General features: G+C 44.7%; 3 protein-coding genes across 3 annotated transcripts; 2 read left to right on the top strand and 1 right to left on the bottom strand.

Annotated features, from left to right (window-relative positions):
* Nucleotides 1-28: 28 nt before the first annotated feature.
* Nucleotides 29-6,739, bottom strand: mpnd (MPN domain containing). The gene is made up of 13 exons (XM_052073744.1): nt 6,386-6,739; nt 4,968-5,164; nt 4,646-4,867; nt 4,461-4,563; nt 3,130-3,208; nt 2,955-3,051; nt 2,752-2,824; nt 2,584-2,660; nt 2,334-2,502; nt 1,388-1,458; nt 998-1,087; nt 812-904; nt 29-690 (listed from the first exon to the last, which is right to left on the bottom strand). Exons 1-13 carry the CDS (start codon nt 6,387-6,389, stop codon nt 604-606), a joined length of 1,362 nt encoding a protein of 453 aa, XP_051929704.1. The 5' UTR covers nt 6,390-6,739; the 3' UTR covers nt 29-603.
* A 569-nt stretch (nt 6,740-7,308) lies between these two features.
* Nucleotides 7,309-12,472, top strand: mutyh (mutY DNA glycosylase). Its single transcript, XM_052073736.1, has 15 exons — nt 7,309-7,668; nt 7,793-7,923; nt 8,005-8,044; nt 8,120-8,193; nt 8,264-8,305; nt 8,387-8,458; nt 8,620-8,733; nt 8,805-8,902; nt 9,650-9,794; nt 9,951-10,041; nt 10,121-10,303; nt 10,706-10,854; nt 11,124-11,273; nt 11,656-11,706; nt 11,867-12,472. Exons 1-15 carry the CDS (start codon nt 7,563-7,565, stop codon nt 12,002-12,004), a joined length of 1,584 nt encoding a protein of 527 aa, XP_051929696.1. The 5' UTR covers nt 7,309-7,562; the 3' UTR covers nt 12,005-12,472.
* Nucleotides 12,473-13,053: 581 nt separating this feature from the next.
* Nucleotides 13,054-16,592, top strand: elovl8b (ELOVL fatty acid elongase 8b). Its single transcript, XM_052073763.1, has 8 exons — nt 13,054-13,200; nt 13,292-13,355; nt 14,091-14,278; nt 14,593-14,673; nt 14,814-14,870; nt 15,030-15,144; nt 15,516-15,643; nt 16,103-16,592. Exons 2-8 carry the CDS (start codon nt 13,298-13,300, stop codon nt 16,265-16,267), a joined length of 792 nt encoding a protein of 263 aa, XP_051929723.1. The 5' UTR covers nt 13,054-13,200; nt 13,292-13,297; the 3' UTR covers nt 16,268-16,592.
* Nucleotides 16,593-16,611: the final 19 nt, after the last annotated feature.

The following is a 16,611-nucleotide window of genomic DNA, read 5'->3' as shown; positions in this document are numbered from 1 at the left end:
ATTGTTGTACCCTGTAAAATGTTAGATGTAAGCCACCTTTTTACCTCTGGTATTGAGAACTGAATTTAACCACAATTATTTGGTCTTTTATTACCATTATGTGCATCTTTTCTGACCCTCTCCACTTCTTACAATAAACAAAAGACAAAAAAAAACGTGATTTTTTTTTTTATTTTCTGATAAGGTAATGCAGAAAAATACAAAATACAAAAAAAAAGAAAAAGAAAGTTGGTTTAAATAATTCCAGTGTGTATTGGTTGAAACGCTTTTGAAGAACAGCCTTACGGGATCGCTCTGTTCACATGCAGTTGCGATAATAAATAAAAAGTTGAGAGAAAAAGAAACAAGTGCACAATACAGTCGGTCTCAAACTGGGGTGTGTGGGCAGGCTAATTTTTTTACATTATTACTCTTCTGGGAGCCTAAAACCTTTTGAGAAAACGGCATACAGTGAAATCACCTCAGTGTAACCTCAACAAACATTCACAAAATCACCAAAACGAGAAAAAAAAATAGACATATGAGACTTTCTGCCCCCCAATCAATGTCTTATCAATGACGAAGGCAAACTAAACGCGGCAGCGATTGGTCCGTCCGCACGTCTCACTGAACGCCGCTCAGCTGGCTGTAGACGTGCTCCAGGATCTGGGAGTAGGCTTGGTCCTTGGGGGCGTGGCAGCTCAGCGAGCCCTTTGAGGGGATGGAGCAGCGAGCAACCGTTGACTTCATTAATTAATAATGTTACCAAACACAAAACCCCAATTTTAAAAAATGGTTCCATAAAGCTGATGTTGGAAGTTGTTGCCCTCACCTTGATCTTGTCCATCATGGTGGTGTCGGGACACCAGTACTGGTTGAAGTGGACGAGGTCTGGGGCGGCCTTGTAGAAGTCCACCAGCAGCACCTGCAAAGAATTTGCAGTAAAAAAAAAAAAATGAACCAAATTTGCACTTATTGTCATTTATTTTTATTTTTTTTCTGCCACAAACGGTGATACCATCTCATTGAGGACGTCACTGGTGAGGAAGTTGTCTTGAACATACGTGACCTCCACAGCCACGGGGATCCCGTAGTCGTTGGGCCTTTGCTGCAATGAAAGAAACCGCCCCCCCCCCACCCCAAAAAAAAAAAGTCAACTTTGTGCTTTGCGGACAAGTTGGTTTTTTAAAACGGTTGCGCGGGCTACATCAGTTGTAGATGAAGTATAAATAAGGAAAATAGTTTACTGAGTGCAATAATTAGAATGAACCAACTTTAATTCTTTACATGCACATTTTCAAGAAATGAAATATTGTGGGAGGGGGTGGGGTGGTGAGCAGCTAAATGAATGCACCAAACATTGCATGACTTTTATCCAATGTAAACGCCTGAACGACTGCATGCTCACCTCGGGCGGTGGCACGACCCAGAACGGCGTAATAGTGGAGGCCACACCTTGATTACCGTGATAATACGGTCCTGAAAAACAGTTGAAATGCATTTTTTAAAATTTTCCTCACTTAGGTTAAAATATGATAATATAATTTAATATAATATATTATATTAATATTAATATAATATAAAATAAGTTGTAATAGGTAGCGAGCAATATGGATTTTCTTTTTTAGGGCGATGACTGCTTAATAAACCGATACATTTTTGGGGAGAGAAGTGAGGCGGGGGGGGGGTCCCTTAACAGTCACAATAAAGATATGAATTACTGGCAGAACATTTCATTGTTTGACCTTTAGTATTTTTTTTTTTTACTTTCCCACACAGAGGGAAAAAAAATTACCCGATTTTTTAAAAATGTTTGAATGTGTTGAGGCGGCCCGGTAGTCCAGTGGTTAGCACGTCGGTTTCACAGTGCAGAGGTACCGGGTTCGATTCCAGCTCCGGCCTCTCTGTGTGGAGTTTGCATGTTCTCCCCGGGCCTGCGTGGGTTTTCTCCGGGTGCTCCGGTTTCCTCCCACATTCCAAAAACATGCATGGCAGGCTCATTGGACGCTCTAAATTGTCCCTAGGTGTGAATGTGAGCGTGGATGGTTGTTCGTCTCTGTGTGCCCTGCGATTGGCTGGCAACTGATCCAGGGTGTCCCCCGCCTACTGCCCGAAGACGGCTGGGATAGGCTCCGGCACCCCCCCGCGACCCTAGTGAGGATTAGGCGGTTCGGAAAATGGATGGATGGATGAATGTGTTGATTTGTATTTAAATTTTAAAATTGGCTGCTTTGTACCTTTTTTTTTCTTTTTTTTTTTACAAGTGCTAATATGGGGCCACTTAAATCATCCAGCTGATTAATCGGTCAGCCCCTAATTGTAATATCCAAAAGAGTCCCGAGGCGCAGGTGTACCGCAGATGACGCCAAGGCACGGCTGGAAGCCGTTGTTGGAGCCCTGCAGCCTCAGCTGGTGGTCCATCTGCGAGTCGATGTCCTGCAGCGACGGCAGGGCCGGACCCCGAGGGTGACTGTGGTACCAGCCAACCAAGGACAAGCCGCGCATGAACAAATTTTGGCAGATCTGGTAAGAAGGAAAAAAAAAAATCAATAATGATAATTTTGTGACTTTTTAGTGAGTGTGACAATTTTTTGTGTGCGTTACCTCCTCCTCAACAGCAGAGGCAGCGTCTCTGTCCGCCAGTCTCGTTCGACAAGGGAACGCCCGCAAGACGGTCAGCACTGAAACAACACAAAAAGATTTGAAGGATGTTATCATGATTCTTTGTTGTTGTTGTTTTTTTTTTTTTTTTACTTCTCAGGTCAAACTTACATTGCGTGTTGGTGTCCCACCGTCCTCCCAGGTATCCCACCACCTCACTTGTAGTCAGGTGGCAGTGGAAGTCCTCAGGAGGAAATGCAAACAGTGCATGTGAGTGACGGCGTTTGTGTATGATTGTTTGAGCCCACCTTGAATGTGCCCCCCCCCCCCCCCCCCGCCCCCAAACGTTTTTAGTGTGCCTGTTTGCGCGTTACCATGAGCAGCAGCACATTACTAGACACGGCCACGTTGAAAGGCTGGAACCTGTTAATGGCCGAAAAGGCTGACAGCTCCACCAGCGTGTGAGGGTCTCTGAGGATGCAAGGTCACACCTCATTAGTTCTCTCCGGAGGACTCGCTAAACTTTGACCAAGGATGACTTTTAAAGACCTGGAAGCATCCCTGGTGCCCAGATTGCAATATCTGACTGGGATTCTTTCCCGGTCCGTTCTCCTCGGAGCCAGAGCATCTGTAACAAAAAAAAAAAAAAATCCTAATTATTTGGCCAACTTATGTTATAGGGCAGCATTCAGTCATGTCTGTCATCTAGTGGTGAATAGTGGTACGACAACGTAAAACTTGGCAGTTTGGTACCCATGAATTTGCATTTTAGTGATTTTGGTGCCCATAAAGGTTATGGACGGAATCTCTAGGCGCAGCCGAAGCGTTGAGGGGGTCCGTTTTGGTGGCCTCAGTATTGCATCCCTGCTTTTTGCAGATGATGTGGTGCTGTTGGCTCCTTCAAACGGGGCTCTCCAACTTTCACTGGAGCGTTTCGCAGCCGAGTGTGAAGCGGTTGGGATGAAAGTCAGCACCTCCAAATCTGAAACCATGGTCCTCAGTCGGAAAAGGGTGGAGTGCCCCCTCCGAGTCGGGGGGGAGATCTTGCCCCAAGTGGAGGAGTTTAGGTATCTTGGGGTCTTGTTCACGAGTGAGGGCAGGAGGGAGCGAGAGATCGACAGGCGGATCGGTGCAGCGTCTGCTGTGATGCGGACATTGTATCGGTCTGTCGTGGTGAAGAAGGAGCTGAGCCAAAGGGCGAAGCTCTCAATTTACTGATCGATCTACGTCCCAACCCTCATCTATGGTCACGAGCTATGGGTCGTGACCGAAAGAACGAGATCCCGGATACAAGCGGCCGAAATTAGTTTTCTCCGGAGGGTGTCCGGGCTCTCCCTTAGAGATAAGGTGAGAAGCTCGGTCATCTGGGAGGGGCTCCGAGTCGAGCCGCTTCTCCTCCACATCGAGAGGAGTCAGATGAGGTGGCTTGGGCATCTGATTCGGATGCCTCCTGAGCGCCTCCCTGGTGAAGTGTTCCGGGCATGTCCCACCGGGAGGAGACCTCAAGGAAGACCCAGGACACGCTGGAGAGACTATGTCACCCAGCTGGCCTGGGAACGGCTCGGGATCCCCGGGGGAGAGCTGGAAGAAGTAGCTAGGGAGAGGGAAGTCTGGGCTTCCCTGCTAAAGGTGTTGCCCCCGCGACCCGGATAAGCGGTAGAAGATGGATGGATGGATGATTTTGGTGCAAAGCTAAAGGCCGAGACTTCATTGCATGTTTATGCGGACACAAATTTACATATTCTTTCCCCGCCCTCTTCCTTAAAAACTAACTGATAAGTCAAGTTACAGAACTTCCTGCCAGCCGTCCTTGAAATAGGAAACCATTTGCTGAGGAGCAGATGGGAGATTTACAGGGGGTGTGTGGGGGGGGGGGGTACCGTGTAATCCTCCAGGTTTGTTGTTTCTGTTCTTCTCTTCTGCTTGTATGGCTGATTTCCCTTCCTCTTCGTCCTCGTCGTCATCTTCTTCACTCACCAGGCTCTGACGTCAGCAAAACAAATAATGAGGTAGTTGTGACCTACACTGAAAGACGGTTTGTGATTTAGATGACACGTTTCCTCACCATGTCTGCGCTGGGCTGGTACTTGTGCAGCCAGGTGGTCTTGTATTGGGCCAGCTTCTGCCCGCGGTAGCGCACCGACGCCCAGCCGCAGCCGGATTTCTTGGCCGGGTTGACCAGACGCTTGCAGTGGGTGGCCCAGGCGCTCGGCGAGTTGAAGATCTGACCCGTCTCCACCCAGCGGATTTTGCCGTCATTCAGCAGGTCCCCGATGAAATTCTTACCCTGATGGAAGGAAGCGTCGGACACGGCGACAAACGTGATCACAACGATGAAGCCTTTTTTTTTTAGCAGTTAAAAAGACTGTCACGTGCTATTTTCTTACCAGGTAGTGAATGGCCAGCACGCCATCGCCAGGCTCCACCAGGCCGTCCTTGAGGAGCACCCGCAGCGTGATGCCTCGCCGCGTGAGTAGCGAGCCTCGGCCCGAGCTGGAGCGCAGGTCGGCCTCCTCGCCGCCGCTCAGCTCCTCCTCGTCATCCTCGCCAGCATCTTCCACCACCTGAGGCGAGCCGGGCACCTCTGGGAAGAACACACACACACACACACACACACAGTAAACAATGTTACCTTCTCAAACTTTTACCGGTGATGCGCATAGAACTGTATAACTATTATGAACTATATTAACAAAGGGATCATTTCTATAACCAAGCAGATTTCAAATCCGTTCTAACAGGGTTGATGTCAGCATTTTTCCATCCTCTGATTGGTTGGTCAGAGCAAAACATGTTACAGCCAACTTGAGCTAGCAAAAGACAACAAGCAGCAGGTTAGCAAAAACTGACCGATTCCAAATAGAGGTATCAAGCTCTTGCCATTCCCAGTTAAAATTTACTTTCAAAGTAAACAGTGAACAGCTACACCCTGCATACGCAAAGCAAAATGTTATAAACAGCCTATAAATAGCATCTATGACGGTATTATAATACTTCGAAACAGTTGAATCACACAGTATAACATGAGTCACTGGGGAAATAGTCTTTATCCTCTTTGTGAAAAATAATTTCAGTCGACCGAGTCACTTTGTTGTAAAACTCGTCTTTGTTTGCGTCTGTATGATATTATATCGCCTCCCGTGGCCGAGGCGCGCACACCAGAGGGGAGTATAAAGACTGGAGCGGATAAATGGCATTTCCATTCATTTTAACAGGGAAAAATGATTTTCAATGAGAGTTAAAAGAATTAGCTATATTTTATGCTTGCGCTTTTTTCAGGTCAAAGGTTTACATCCACAAAAAAGGCGTTTATAAGTTTAAGTACGTTTTCATATGTTTGGACGTATTTCAAAAATGGGGGTTCTACAATGTGTTTTTTTTTTCATTCTTTCTCCCCAACTGCGCATGGATGTGTTATTTATCCTCCGCGGTAAACGGGGGTTTATCTCTAATTACTGTTGACCAATTGTTTTAGTTTTCTTCCGGTGGGCATAAGGATTTGGTTGCCAAACCGGTCAGTGTCAAATAATCTACTTTAATGTCTCAGTGATAAAAGCCTCCTATTGTGGCTGCTATATGCTAAAGTGATAGTAATCCCCCCCCCCCCCTGTTTGTGTTTTCAGGGGGCAAAACGACCCCCCAAATGGCGCGTCTCCGTTTACTGTCGCTAAAAGTACCGCTGCTAGTCAGCTTTTTTTTTGTTTCCGCGTTCCGCCAGGACCGCGGCCCGCTCCCCTCCGTCCTTTTTCGTCCCCCGCAGCCTTCGGGATGACAATTAAAGCCCACTTTCATTCATCCTCCTCACCCATGATGGCTCCGAGGGCGCCGGGAACGAGTCGCTCCAGCTCGGGAAGCCAGGCCGCTTGAGCTTCCAGTCCGGATCGGGGTTTTCTCTCTCTCGCTCCCGGTCGAAGATGTACCGTTTTACCCCTGCTCACGGTGGCTCGGGCTTTTGAAAAGCTTAAAATGAAGGCTGCGCTGTGGTCGTTTCCTTGTGTTGCTTTAATGTCGGCTCCCCTCCCCTTTCTTTTTCCTCCTTGTCACTCTCTCCCTGGGCGCCAGCTGCCATGCCGACCACCACCCACTTCCCCCCGGGAGGCTTTTATGCACTCACATTATTAGTAACATTAAAACACCCCACGATTGGAGGACAACATTAATCGTGCTAATTATTGAAAATACATCAAGAATGTAAATAGTGTCGCGGTATTGTGTGTGTGTGGGGGGGGGGGGGGGGATTTGGAAATGAAATGTAAAAAGCACGCTGACTACTGTGGGGTGTTTTTAAGCGAGAAAGTGTTACACGAAAAGTTTATAAAATTCCACATTGTTTCAAGACAGTTTGTATCCGCGGCACGGTCGGCGTCTTTTGGGAAGAAAAGCTCTTTTCTTAGACTTTGCCAGCAGAGGGCAGCAAATTTCTAGTGTCTAACGCCGTTAATTTGATTTTTTGTGTTTCAGTAACAGCACGTAGTTGTACCTGGCTTTTACAGAATGAGCCTGAGACGTTTTACATGAAGTTGGATGACAAACAAGCCGCCGTCTGTGGAAGTTTGAATGTAATTATTAGGAGAAATCGATCTTATCTTGATGTTCTGTATTTGCCTGATGCTGTCTTTTTATTGTCTTTTTTTAAATTCGGGGATGTTTAATTTTAGACCACCATTTAGAGAAAAATCATGATGCTGATGAGAGTTAAAATCCCTAATCTTTTTAAATCATATTTGCATTGTATTTTGTACAATTTTATACATTTATATTTTTTAATTAAACATTTGTTGACTTTTATAACCTGTCAGTATCAAGTTTCGTTTTTACCGGATATGACGTCTCGTCAAAAGTGTTCCCTCGCAGCTGATTGGAGGAGCGCGGGTGAGGGGACGGTTCTTTAAAGTCGCGGGAGTGGAAGTCAATAATCAACCGTTCCTGCTGAAAACAGTGACGGGAGAAATTAAATAATCGCTTTCCACGTAAGTTTTCGTATGTGTGCGTTACGTTTAACGATGCGTCGGCTTAAGAAAGAAGCTCTAGAACCGGTGGAAAACGTCAAACCGAAGCGGAAGAGGCAGCGGACGCGTGAAAAAGACGGTAATAATAATAATGTGACCCAAAAAAATAACAGCACGCTTGCTCATATCGCTGTTCATTAAAATGTTTTTTCCTGCCCTAACTTGCCGTGGTATGTTACATCACGCTGATTTTTCTCCTGCAGAAGAACCCACGGGTGCTGTTTTGCCCTCCCCCTACCACACATTCTGTGACCCTGCTAATGTTGCCTATCTGCGAACTCATCTTCTCAGCTGGTACGACCTGGAGAAGAGAGAACTCCCATGGAGGACTCTGGTATGAATTTAGCAATTTTTTAAAACACTACACGTGGTCCTCGTGTCATGTACTAACTAGTCACTTGTGTTACTCCAACAGGCACTAAGAGAGCCCGATGTCAACATAAGAACATATGCAGGTAAGCTTAAAGGTCGTCATTGCATTATGAAGCTGCCAATACTCGCTTGAATGTATTTGTCGTTCCCTGTTCAAGTGTGGGTGTCTGAGATCATGCTACAACAGACCCAGGTCGCCACAGTTATGGACTACTACATAAAATGGATGAAGGTACACATTTTAATCGATGTGTGGTGATATTATCAGTTTGTTGATGTAAAGTTGTGTGAATGTGTTCCAGCGTTGGCCCACGGTTTCGGATCTTGCCGCTGCGACACTGGAGGTGACCACTCTCACCTTAGATCTCAGTTTTAAAAAAAAATACATAAAATGAATTGAGACTATCGATTTTATTCATGAGTAGGAGGTGAATCAGATGTGGGCGGGCCTTGGCTATTATTCACGGGGGAAGCGTCTCCATGAAGGTGCCAAAAAGGTGAGTCATGGGCACCTTTTGTCACATTAAACTGCATCTTAATTATTTATATTGCGCTGCATTGGTCAAATGGTGCCATAGTAAAAAATAAAATATATATTAAAAAAAAGGTCTAATGGACACCTGGTTATGTAATGTCATTGGTGCTTTTGTATGTGCAGGTGGTTTCGGAGCTTGGGGGCCAAATGCCCGGCACGGTGGACGAGCTGCTGAGACAACTACCAGGAGTGGGCCGCTACACTGCCTCAGCCATCGGCTCCATCGCCCTGGGCCAAGTCAGCCATCATAGACGCACACCGCGAACGCCCTTTAATGGCAGGAAATAACGATATTGCTCATCGCTTAGGTCACAGGAGCCGTGGACGGGAACGTCATCCGCGTCCTGTGCCGTATGAGGGCCATCGGGGCCGACTGTACCAGCCCTGCAGTCACAGAGGCCCTTTGGTGAGTAAATCAACTCCGTCAAGATCTCTGAAAATTCAATCATTACAAGCAGCCTGTGTGATTGATCACAGTGTTAGTCACGTTAAATCTACTACAATGAGTGTACAAAAGAGAGATAAGATCACAAGAGATTTAAATTTAAGTAGAAACAATGACATCATGTATGTACGTACACATGCATGCATTTGGGCACACGCTACTAAATACTACTACTACGAAATAGCGTGCAAATAGTTTACGTTTGTCAGATACATAATTGTCGCATTGCTAATTCATTGTGAATTAAAAATACAAATTAAAAATAATTTTGCTATCAAAAGTATGTTTTCATTTCATTTTCATTGTTGTTGTTATTTTAATAATAATAATAATAATAATACATTTTATTTGTGGGCGCCTTTCTAGAAACTCAAGGACACCTTACAACAAGCAGTTAAAATCACGAGTACAATGTTAAAAAACTACATCAAATAAGATAAGAATTTTAATTAAATTTAATTTAATTAAATAATTAATTATTATTATATTTATTATTATTATTATATTTTATTATTTATTATAATTATTTATTATAATTATATATAATTATTATTATTAATTATTATTAATTACATAATTTAATTTAATTTTAATTTTATAGAGACTTAGAGGACTGTTCAGACTTTTGAAGTATCATTCAAGCAAAAAATGATTCGCATCAGGCCCCCCAAAAAATGAATGGTTCTTTCTTCTCCGTTTGTCTTTCAGGGCTCTGGCGAATACGCTGGTGGACCAAAAGCGACCGGGTGACTTCAACCAGGCTATGATGGAGCTTGGTGCCCGAGTTTGCACCCCAAAGCGACCCCTGTGCGAACAGTGTCCCGTACGCTCTCAGTGCCACTCTTACCGCAAGGTACAATCAAAATTGCACACACTTGGGGCACACGCGGCACTTGAACATTCAGCGTTGGTGTGTCACCTTCGGGTCGAGTCAAGCTTGTTCGTCTGTTGGTAGAACTTCAACTAGTAACTGGAGGAAATTATGCTTGGTAATCATGATTGTGTGTAGGTTCAAGCCAAACTGGAGCAGAATTCCAAGAGGCTGTTCGGAAAAATGGACACGAAGCCGGCGGCCACACTTCCAGACATAGAAGACTGCAGTAAGTCATCTTCTTTTCTTCACACGGGACTTGCCATCATTTTTTATTTTATTTTTTTTCTGGCAACTCTTGCCAGAAGGTGCCGACGGATTATGCCCACTATGCCCACGCGAGCCTTGGGATGAGGAGTTGGGGGCTCAGAACTTCCCGAGAAAGCCCGCCAAGAAGCCTCCCAGGCGGGAGCGAACCTTGACATGTGTGCTGACTCGGCGCGGAGAAAGAGGCGAGGAGGAGTTCCTGCTCATGCAAAGGCCAAATAAAGGTTGGAATTTTTGTTGCAATGTGGATTTTGATTCTCATGATGCATTTCGGTTGGAGTGCAATTGCCGTCGCCTTCGATCCATTCCATCAAGATCGATTCTATTTTCCGCACGAAAAGGCGCAGCGAAAAGCCTTCCGAGAGTTCAACGTTAACGAGTCAATGTTACAACTTGCTGTTGGTTAAGTGAACTGCGTCTGTTGGCGTTTCCTTGCGTGTAGCTCCATCTAGTGGATGCATTGTAGATTGCATCTAATAATGCAGTGCGCCCAATGCATGAAAAAAAAAGACAAAATAGGCCATTCATTGAAGTTGCGCCTTATAATCCAACGTGCCTTTTAGTGTGGAAAATACGGTATGTGGTCTTATATACATTTGCCCCCAAATCCATGTGGTTTTTGTCAGGTTTACTGGCAGGCTTGTGGGAGTTTCCTAGTCTTTTGTTGGAAGAGGAGGAGCGATCTGAAAAGAAACACAAGACGGCGCTGTGCGAGCACCTCAGCAAACACTTGCGAGCGCCGTTGATCGATTGCTCCCTTCACTACGTGGGAGAAGTAAGTGCTTGAAATTGAAAGCTGTTTTCTCCAGGCTTGAAAGCTCCTTTGAATTCTGACCATGTGCTTGAAAAGCCATCAGAAGGACTCCTTGTCCAAATTAGGTGGTCTTAACTCATCCATTAAAATGAATTCAATTCATGCAATGTATGCAATGTTACTTTGCATCTCTTCATATTACCGAAATGGAGAAAAAAAATGAATCCACTGTTGGTTTTGATTTTTCACCGCGGATGCTTCCCCTGAATTTGTTGCCCTGTTCATCACAGGTGCTTCACATCTTCTCGCACATCCATCAGATCTATGTGGTTTACGCTTTGGACCTGGGAGACGACGAGGCGCCTCCGCCGATGGGAGACCTGCGCTGGATCAGCAGGCTGGCGCTGCAGGAGTCCGCTGTGTCTACGGGAGTGAAAAAGGTCACGTCGTATATTAATGGAATCCACAGACGCAGTCAACCCCCTGCATATTTGCATTTCGGCAGTTGCAAATTTGCAGGTTTTTATTTGGTGGGGAGAAAGGAGGGGCTTTCCTATGAGGTCACATGACTTTTTAATTTACACAATGTGTATTTATCTTTGTTTTATATTTGGTTTGACAGTGAATTTCCCTTTTTTTTTAATCAAAGCAAAAAAGGAAAAATAAATCAGTCGAACGTTGGCTAGCAACTTGAAAAACTATTAAATTGTGTCTCAAGACACCTCTGTATTTGGACATTGTTTCCTGGTACTTTTAAAACTATTTTTTTGACATTAAACGTTTGTCTTTATTCAAATATACCGTATGTCAACTCCTGTGCAGATTGTGAAGCTTTATGAATCTGCAAGCCTTCAGAAGGAGCGGAACACTCCAGTAAGTATTCTTCCGCTCCTGGCCTTGTTGGAAGCATTTGCTTTAGCGTAGCGTGCAATTTTCAAAACGGAGATGCTGCTATGAAAAGCCACCAGAAGCTTCTTGATACTGCCTGTGATGATGATGATAATAATTAATTTGCACACTTGCCTAACTTTAGGATGCGACGAGGCAAAAGGACGACGGCAAGAAAAGACCACGCGGTACAAAGAAAGGCAAGATGAAGACGTCCAGTAGAAGCAACAAGCAACTGTCAGTCTCCTCCTTCTTCAGGTCCACGAAGCAAGAACCTTGCTGAATACTTCATATTTCTACGTTCTGTACACGACCGTCTACATTTACGCCGACCGTTTAGAAAACCTACATGGCGATTTACTTACATATGTCAGTGGCCGTTGACGTTGAGATTCCACTTGACGAATATAAATGTCCATGGGAGTGAACGAGTTAATAGCCAACTTTCAATTCTGCAAATTCCCCCCCCCCCCCCCCCAATGACGAATTCCCCCGCATTTTCCAAGTTCCTAGAATTTTTTAACCCTCATGACAGGATCAAACAAATCACAGAATTGCTGTATTTGTAGATGTCTAAAACGTTTTTAATTGCGATATATTATGTCAACGATACCAAAGGTATTAGAAATGCAGCAACAGAATCGAGGCACACACATTCCGAGGTTTACTTCATTTCTTTACATTCTCCTATGTTTTATCATGTTTTTATACAATAGTGTTATTTTTATTTTATTAAAAAATGGACAAAGTGGTGGTGGGTTGTTTTGGGGGGTGTGGGCTGAGACCGATTAATGAAATGTCAATTCGTTTCAGTGGGGAAAGCTGATTTGACATGAGTACATCGAGTCACGAACTCCCCAAAGTAGGGGTTTGGGGAGTTGTGAGGAGGATCCGACCAATGTTGTAATGTATAAAAAGTTTTTCCATATTTTTTTAACTTAATTGTTTTGCCATATGCCCTGCTTCTAACTGTGGTAAGAAGAATGAGGACAAAGAAGAAGAAGCCGATGATGTCTAATATGTCTGTCTAGCGAATTACAGGTCGAAATCAGTCGAAAAACATGAGCCAGGTGTGCGTGTTGTCGATTTAGAGAAGCAGTACGAGCGTCGTACTTCAAAATGTACGATACAGAAACGGAAGGAGTCGATAAAGGCTAAAAAGATCAAACGGGTGTTTATTTTATTTTTGTTTTTTTTAAACTGCTTGAAAACGCGTCAGGTGCCATTTGTATTTGTTTGAAAGACTCGTCGATGTCTTGAGTTTCATCTTGCTCGCGTCGTCAGTTTTAAAACAGCCAAAAGGAAAATAAACAGCGCCCCCCAGTGTACAGTTTGTGTCCTAACCTGACTTGGCATGCAAAGAATGCGAGTGCGTGTTAGTCTCGTTCCTCTCCATTGTTGCGCTCGAGTGTTGGTCGGCCGCATAAATGTGCTGCTCTGCGCAAGGAGGAAGAGCAACGGCCCACAACCCAACCTGAAGTATGTAACCTCGCTCACGCGGCGGTTCCGCCGGAAAGTATTTCAAATGTTCTTCAAGATTTTGATGACGTCTTTTTTGGCATATAATAAGCTGGAGATGACGTCCGCGTGGGAAACGATCTTGTCCGTCCACCAGCACATCGTCGACCATGGCGGTATGTCCCTTTCACTCTTTTTTAAGGCAACAGCAAATTTGTAGATTGTTAGCACATGTTTAGTTTTTTTGGAAAACTTTTGCGATCTTATTGTTAAATACTAAGTGTGTCGGGTGTACGCCCCTTTGAAACCTGCTAGACGTGTCGAATGAATGGCAGCATTGTCTCTGTGTTTTTAGTATTTAATCTCGTGTCACATCGTTTGGCGCCTCCATGTGACAAAATTTCATGTTCAAATCCTGATTTTCATTTTAAGAGGCCGGTCAGTCACCTCATTAGGTACATCGAAGTCCAATACCAGCATATCAAGTAGGCACCTTTGATCAAATTGTCCAATATCTCTAAATCATTAAATAAGACAGCGATCCGAGGCAGTAAAGCGCTACTTTTTGTCTCAACAAAACTTCAACTTTGCACTTTGTCGAAATGAAATCCTCAATTGACTTTTATGTAATTCCGCAGCACCAAAAGGGCAGCAAGGCACTACTTGTGTCTTAATCAAGGATGCCTAAGTCTGGTTTCTCGACTACCAGACTTGGGGATGACATTCAAACGTTGCCCCCACCCTTCATCTGCCCTAAAAATCCATATCGGTGATAACATGACAACTTTTAACCAAGATTTTTTTTGGTGGGGGGGGGACATTTGTTTTGACTTCACTTTTACTCACCTTGTGAACCTGTCATGTACCTTTATTCATTATTTTCTTCTTCTTATTTTTATTTTATACTCCAGACAAGAGAACTGACCCGTGGCCGCTGGTCTACTCGCCGATACCGGTCACGCTCATCGTCCTACTGTACCTGTGCCTGGTCTGGGCGGGGCCTCGGCTCATGAGACACCGAGAGCCCGTCGACCTCCGGGTGGTCCTCATCTTTTACAACTTGGCCATGGTGGGCATGTCGGCCTACATGTTCCACGAGGTGCGTCAAACCCGTCTTTGTGGGCGAGAACGGGTTCTGCGGCGTGTCTAATTTGCAAGAACAAAATACCGTACGATGAAACGGTCAAATGTAAAGCGGCACTTTGACACGCGTCATGCTACGTTGGCATCAAAATACCCCTTGCGGGAGATCGCAAAAAGGAAGCGCGCAAGCTAGCAAGCTATCGAGCAGGGCGCAAGCTAGCCAGCCGCAACTTCCGCGTATGGATCCGGCAAGCCCACGATAATTCCGCTGGCTTTGCTGCATCCAAAACAATCCAACTGTGAAAATTCTCGTTGTGACTTGTCTCGCAGTTCTTGGCCACTTCCTGGCTGTCCAACTACAGCCTCCTGTGTCAGCCGGTGGACTACAGCAGCAGGCCGCTGCCCATGAGAGTGAGGAACATTTTGTCGGAAAGCATCTCGGAGTGACTCCAAAAGCACGTCATACGTTTCATGTATTAATGATTATAATTAATAATTGATCTCAGTTGCTTCTTTTTTTTGTTGTTTTGTTTTGGTTTTTTTTTTCAAAGATGGCTCGCGTCTGTTGGTGGTTCTTCTTCTCCAAAGTCATTGAGCTCAGTGACACGGTATAGTATATACATCCACCTTTCTAATAGCTTGTAAACAGGTGTGTGTGGGAGAGGTGGGGGTGGGGGGGGGCGTGTCATTGAGAAAGATCTTTTGTTCTCTTGTCTGTCGCGTGACATGAAGAGAATGTCCTTTCTCTGTGTCGATGGGTGGTTCAGGTCTTCTTCATCCTGAGGAAGAAGAACAGCCAGCTGACTTTCCTTCACGTCTTCCACCACGCCACCATGATCCTCAACTGGTGGTCTGCCATCAAGTACACGCCGGGCGGACAGTGTAAGTCGACTTCTGCTTTCGGCAATCAAGTCAAAAAGAAAATTTGGCTCTTCGTAGGGAATTTGAATGTATTGTATGGGAAAATATCGTTTTTTGCATACCTCGAGTCAAATTTCATGCAAGTACACCGCGGTGTCTTGACTCTTAACATTTTTTTTTCCAGAAGCACCCACACGCTTCTATAAAGTCAAAGTCCTCGATTTTTTTTTTTTTTTTTTGGGTGGATTTTGGGTCGCGTGTTTTGGATGTTGAGCCCTTTGACCTCTAAAAATGAAAGCAAAACAAAACATCAAATCTTGAGTTGTTTGCCTTTTGGACGTCCACGTCGCTTCCCTTCATCCGCTAATAGAATCGCCGTGTGGGTATTGCAGGTTTCTTTATCGGCCTGCTCAACACTTTTGTCCACACTGTGATGTACTCTTACTATGGGCTGGCTGCTCTGGGCCCTCACATGCAGAAGTACCTGTGGTGGAAGTCATACCTCACCTGCCTGCAGCTGGTAAGAAGTTTTCTTACCAGTTTTTCTTAATCTGTTTTTTATTTTTTTTACATCGTCATCTGTGGAGGTCGAGCAAAGTAGCAAGTCTATTTTGACAGAGCAAAGAGTAGAAATTACAGATACAAAGCAGCAATACCTGTTCTTTGCAGAGGATTAATAATATATGCCGGGGGGTATTGTTGTGATGATTGTATGTCTGCGGGCGATTTGTATTGTTTGATAGCTTGAAGCTAAGCGGTTGTTAGACACACACAAATATGCGGATGTTCTGTGTATCGGTTTTCAAATGTAGGGAGTGAAATAAAACGTCATCAGGAACACACACAAAAAAAAAAATTCAGGTCGAGTACAAATAACTCGACTGAAGTAACTATAGACCAGAAGAGACCGAAAAGCACCACTCAGTAAGTGACGCGCAATGCAAAGAAATTGACGCCAGCTTTCATTCTGCCTCGCCAGCTGCAGTTCCTGCTGATTATCACGCACACGACCTACAACCTGCTCACCGAATGCGACTTCCCGCTCGCCACCAACATTTTGGTGGTGCTTTACGCCAGCATCCTCGTCATCCTCTTTGCTAACTTCTATCGCCAGAGCTACCTAGACAAGAAGAAGCGAAAGTAAGACGGGTTCAGATTTGTGCAGCGCTGTTTTTTTTCCACTTGAAAATGTTTACATCCAATCACACACAAGTTGCTGAACTCTGTTTGTGCGCACGGGTGTGCATACTCATCATTGCCACAAGAGGGCAGCGCATGCCCATTTTGGATTAAAAACAATTCGTAGGTGCTGACATGTTTCATTCATATATTTATTATTTCTTGAATGGAGAAAATGGCAAACATTCTAAAGTGTGTTTTGAGCAATCTGTACATTTTTACACAGAGGCTTGGTGTGCTTTGCATTACTGTACCAAAGGAAATAAAAACCCCAAGCCCACAAAATCAAACGGAGGAATGCAAAGATTG

The sequence above is a fragment of the Hippocampus zosterae genome, chromosome 8 (assembly GCF_025434085.1).
Source record: "Hippocampus zosterae strain Florida chromosome 8, ASM2543408v3, whole genome shotgun sequence".
Taxonomy (NCBI): Eukaryota; Metazoa; Chordata; class Actinopteri; order Syngnathiformes; family Syngnathidae; genus Hippocampus; species Hippocampus zosterae.
This window is presented reverse-complemented; position numbering and strand designations above follow the sequence as displayed.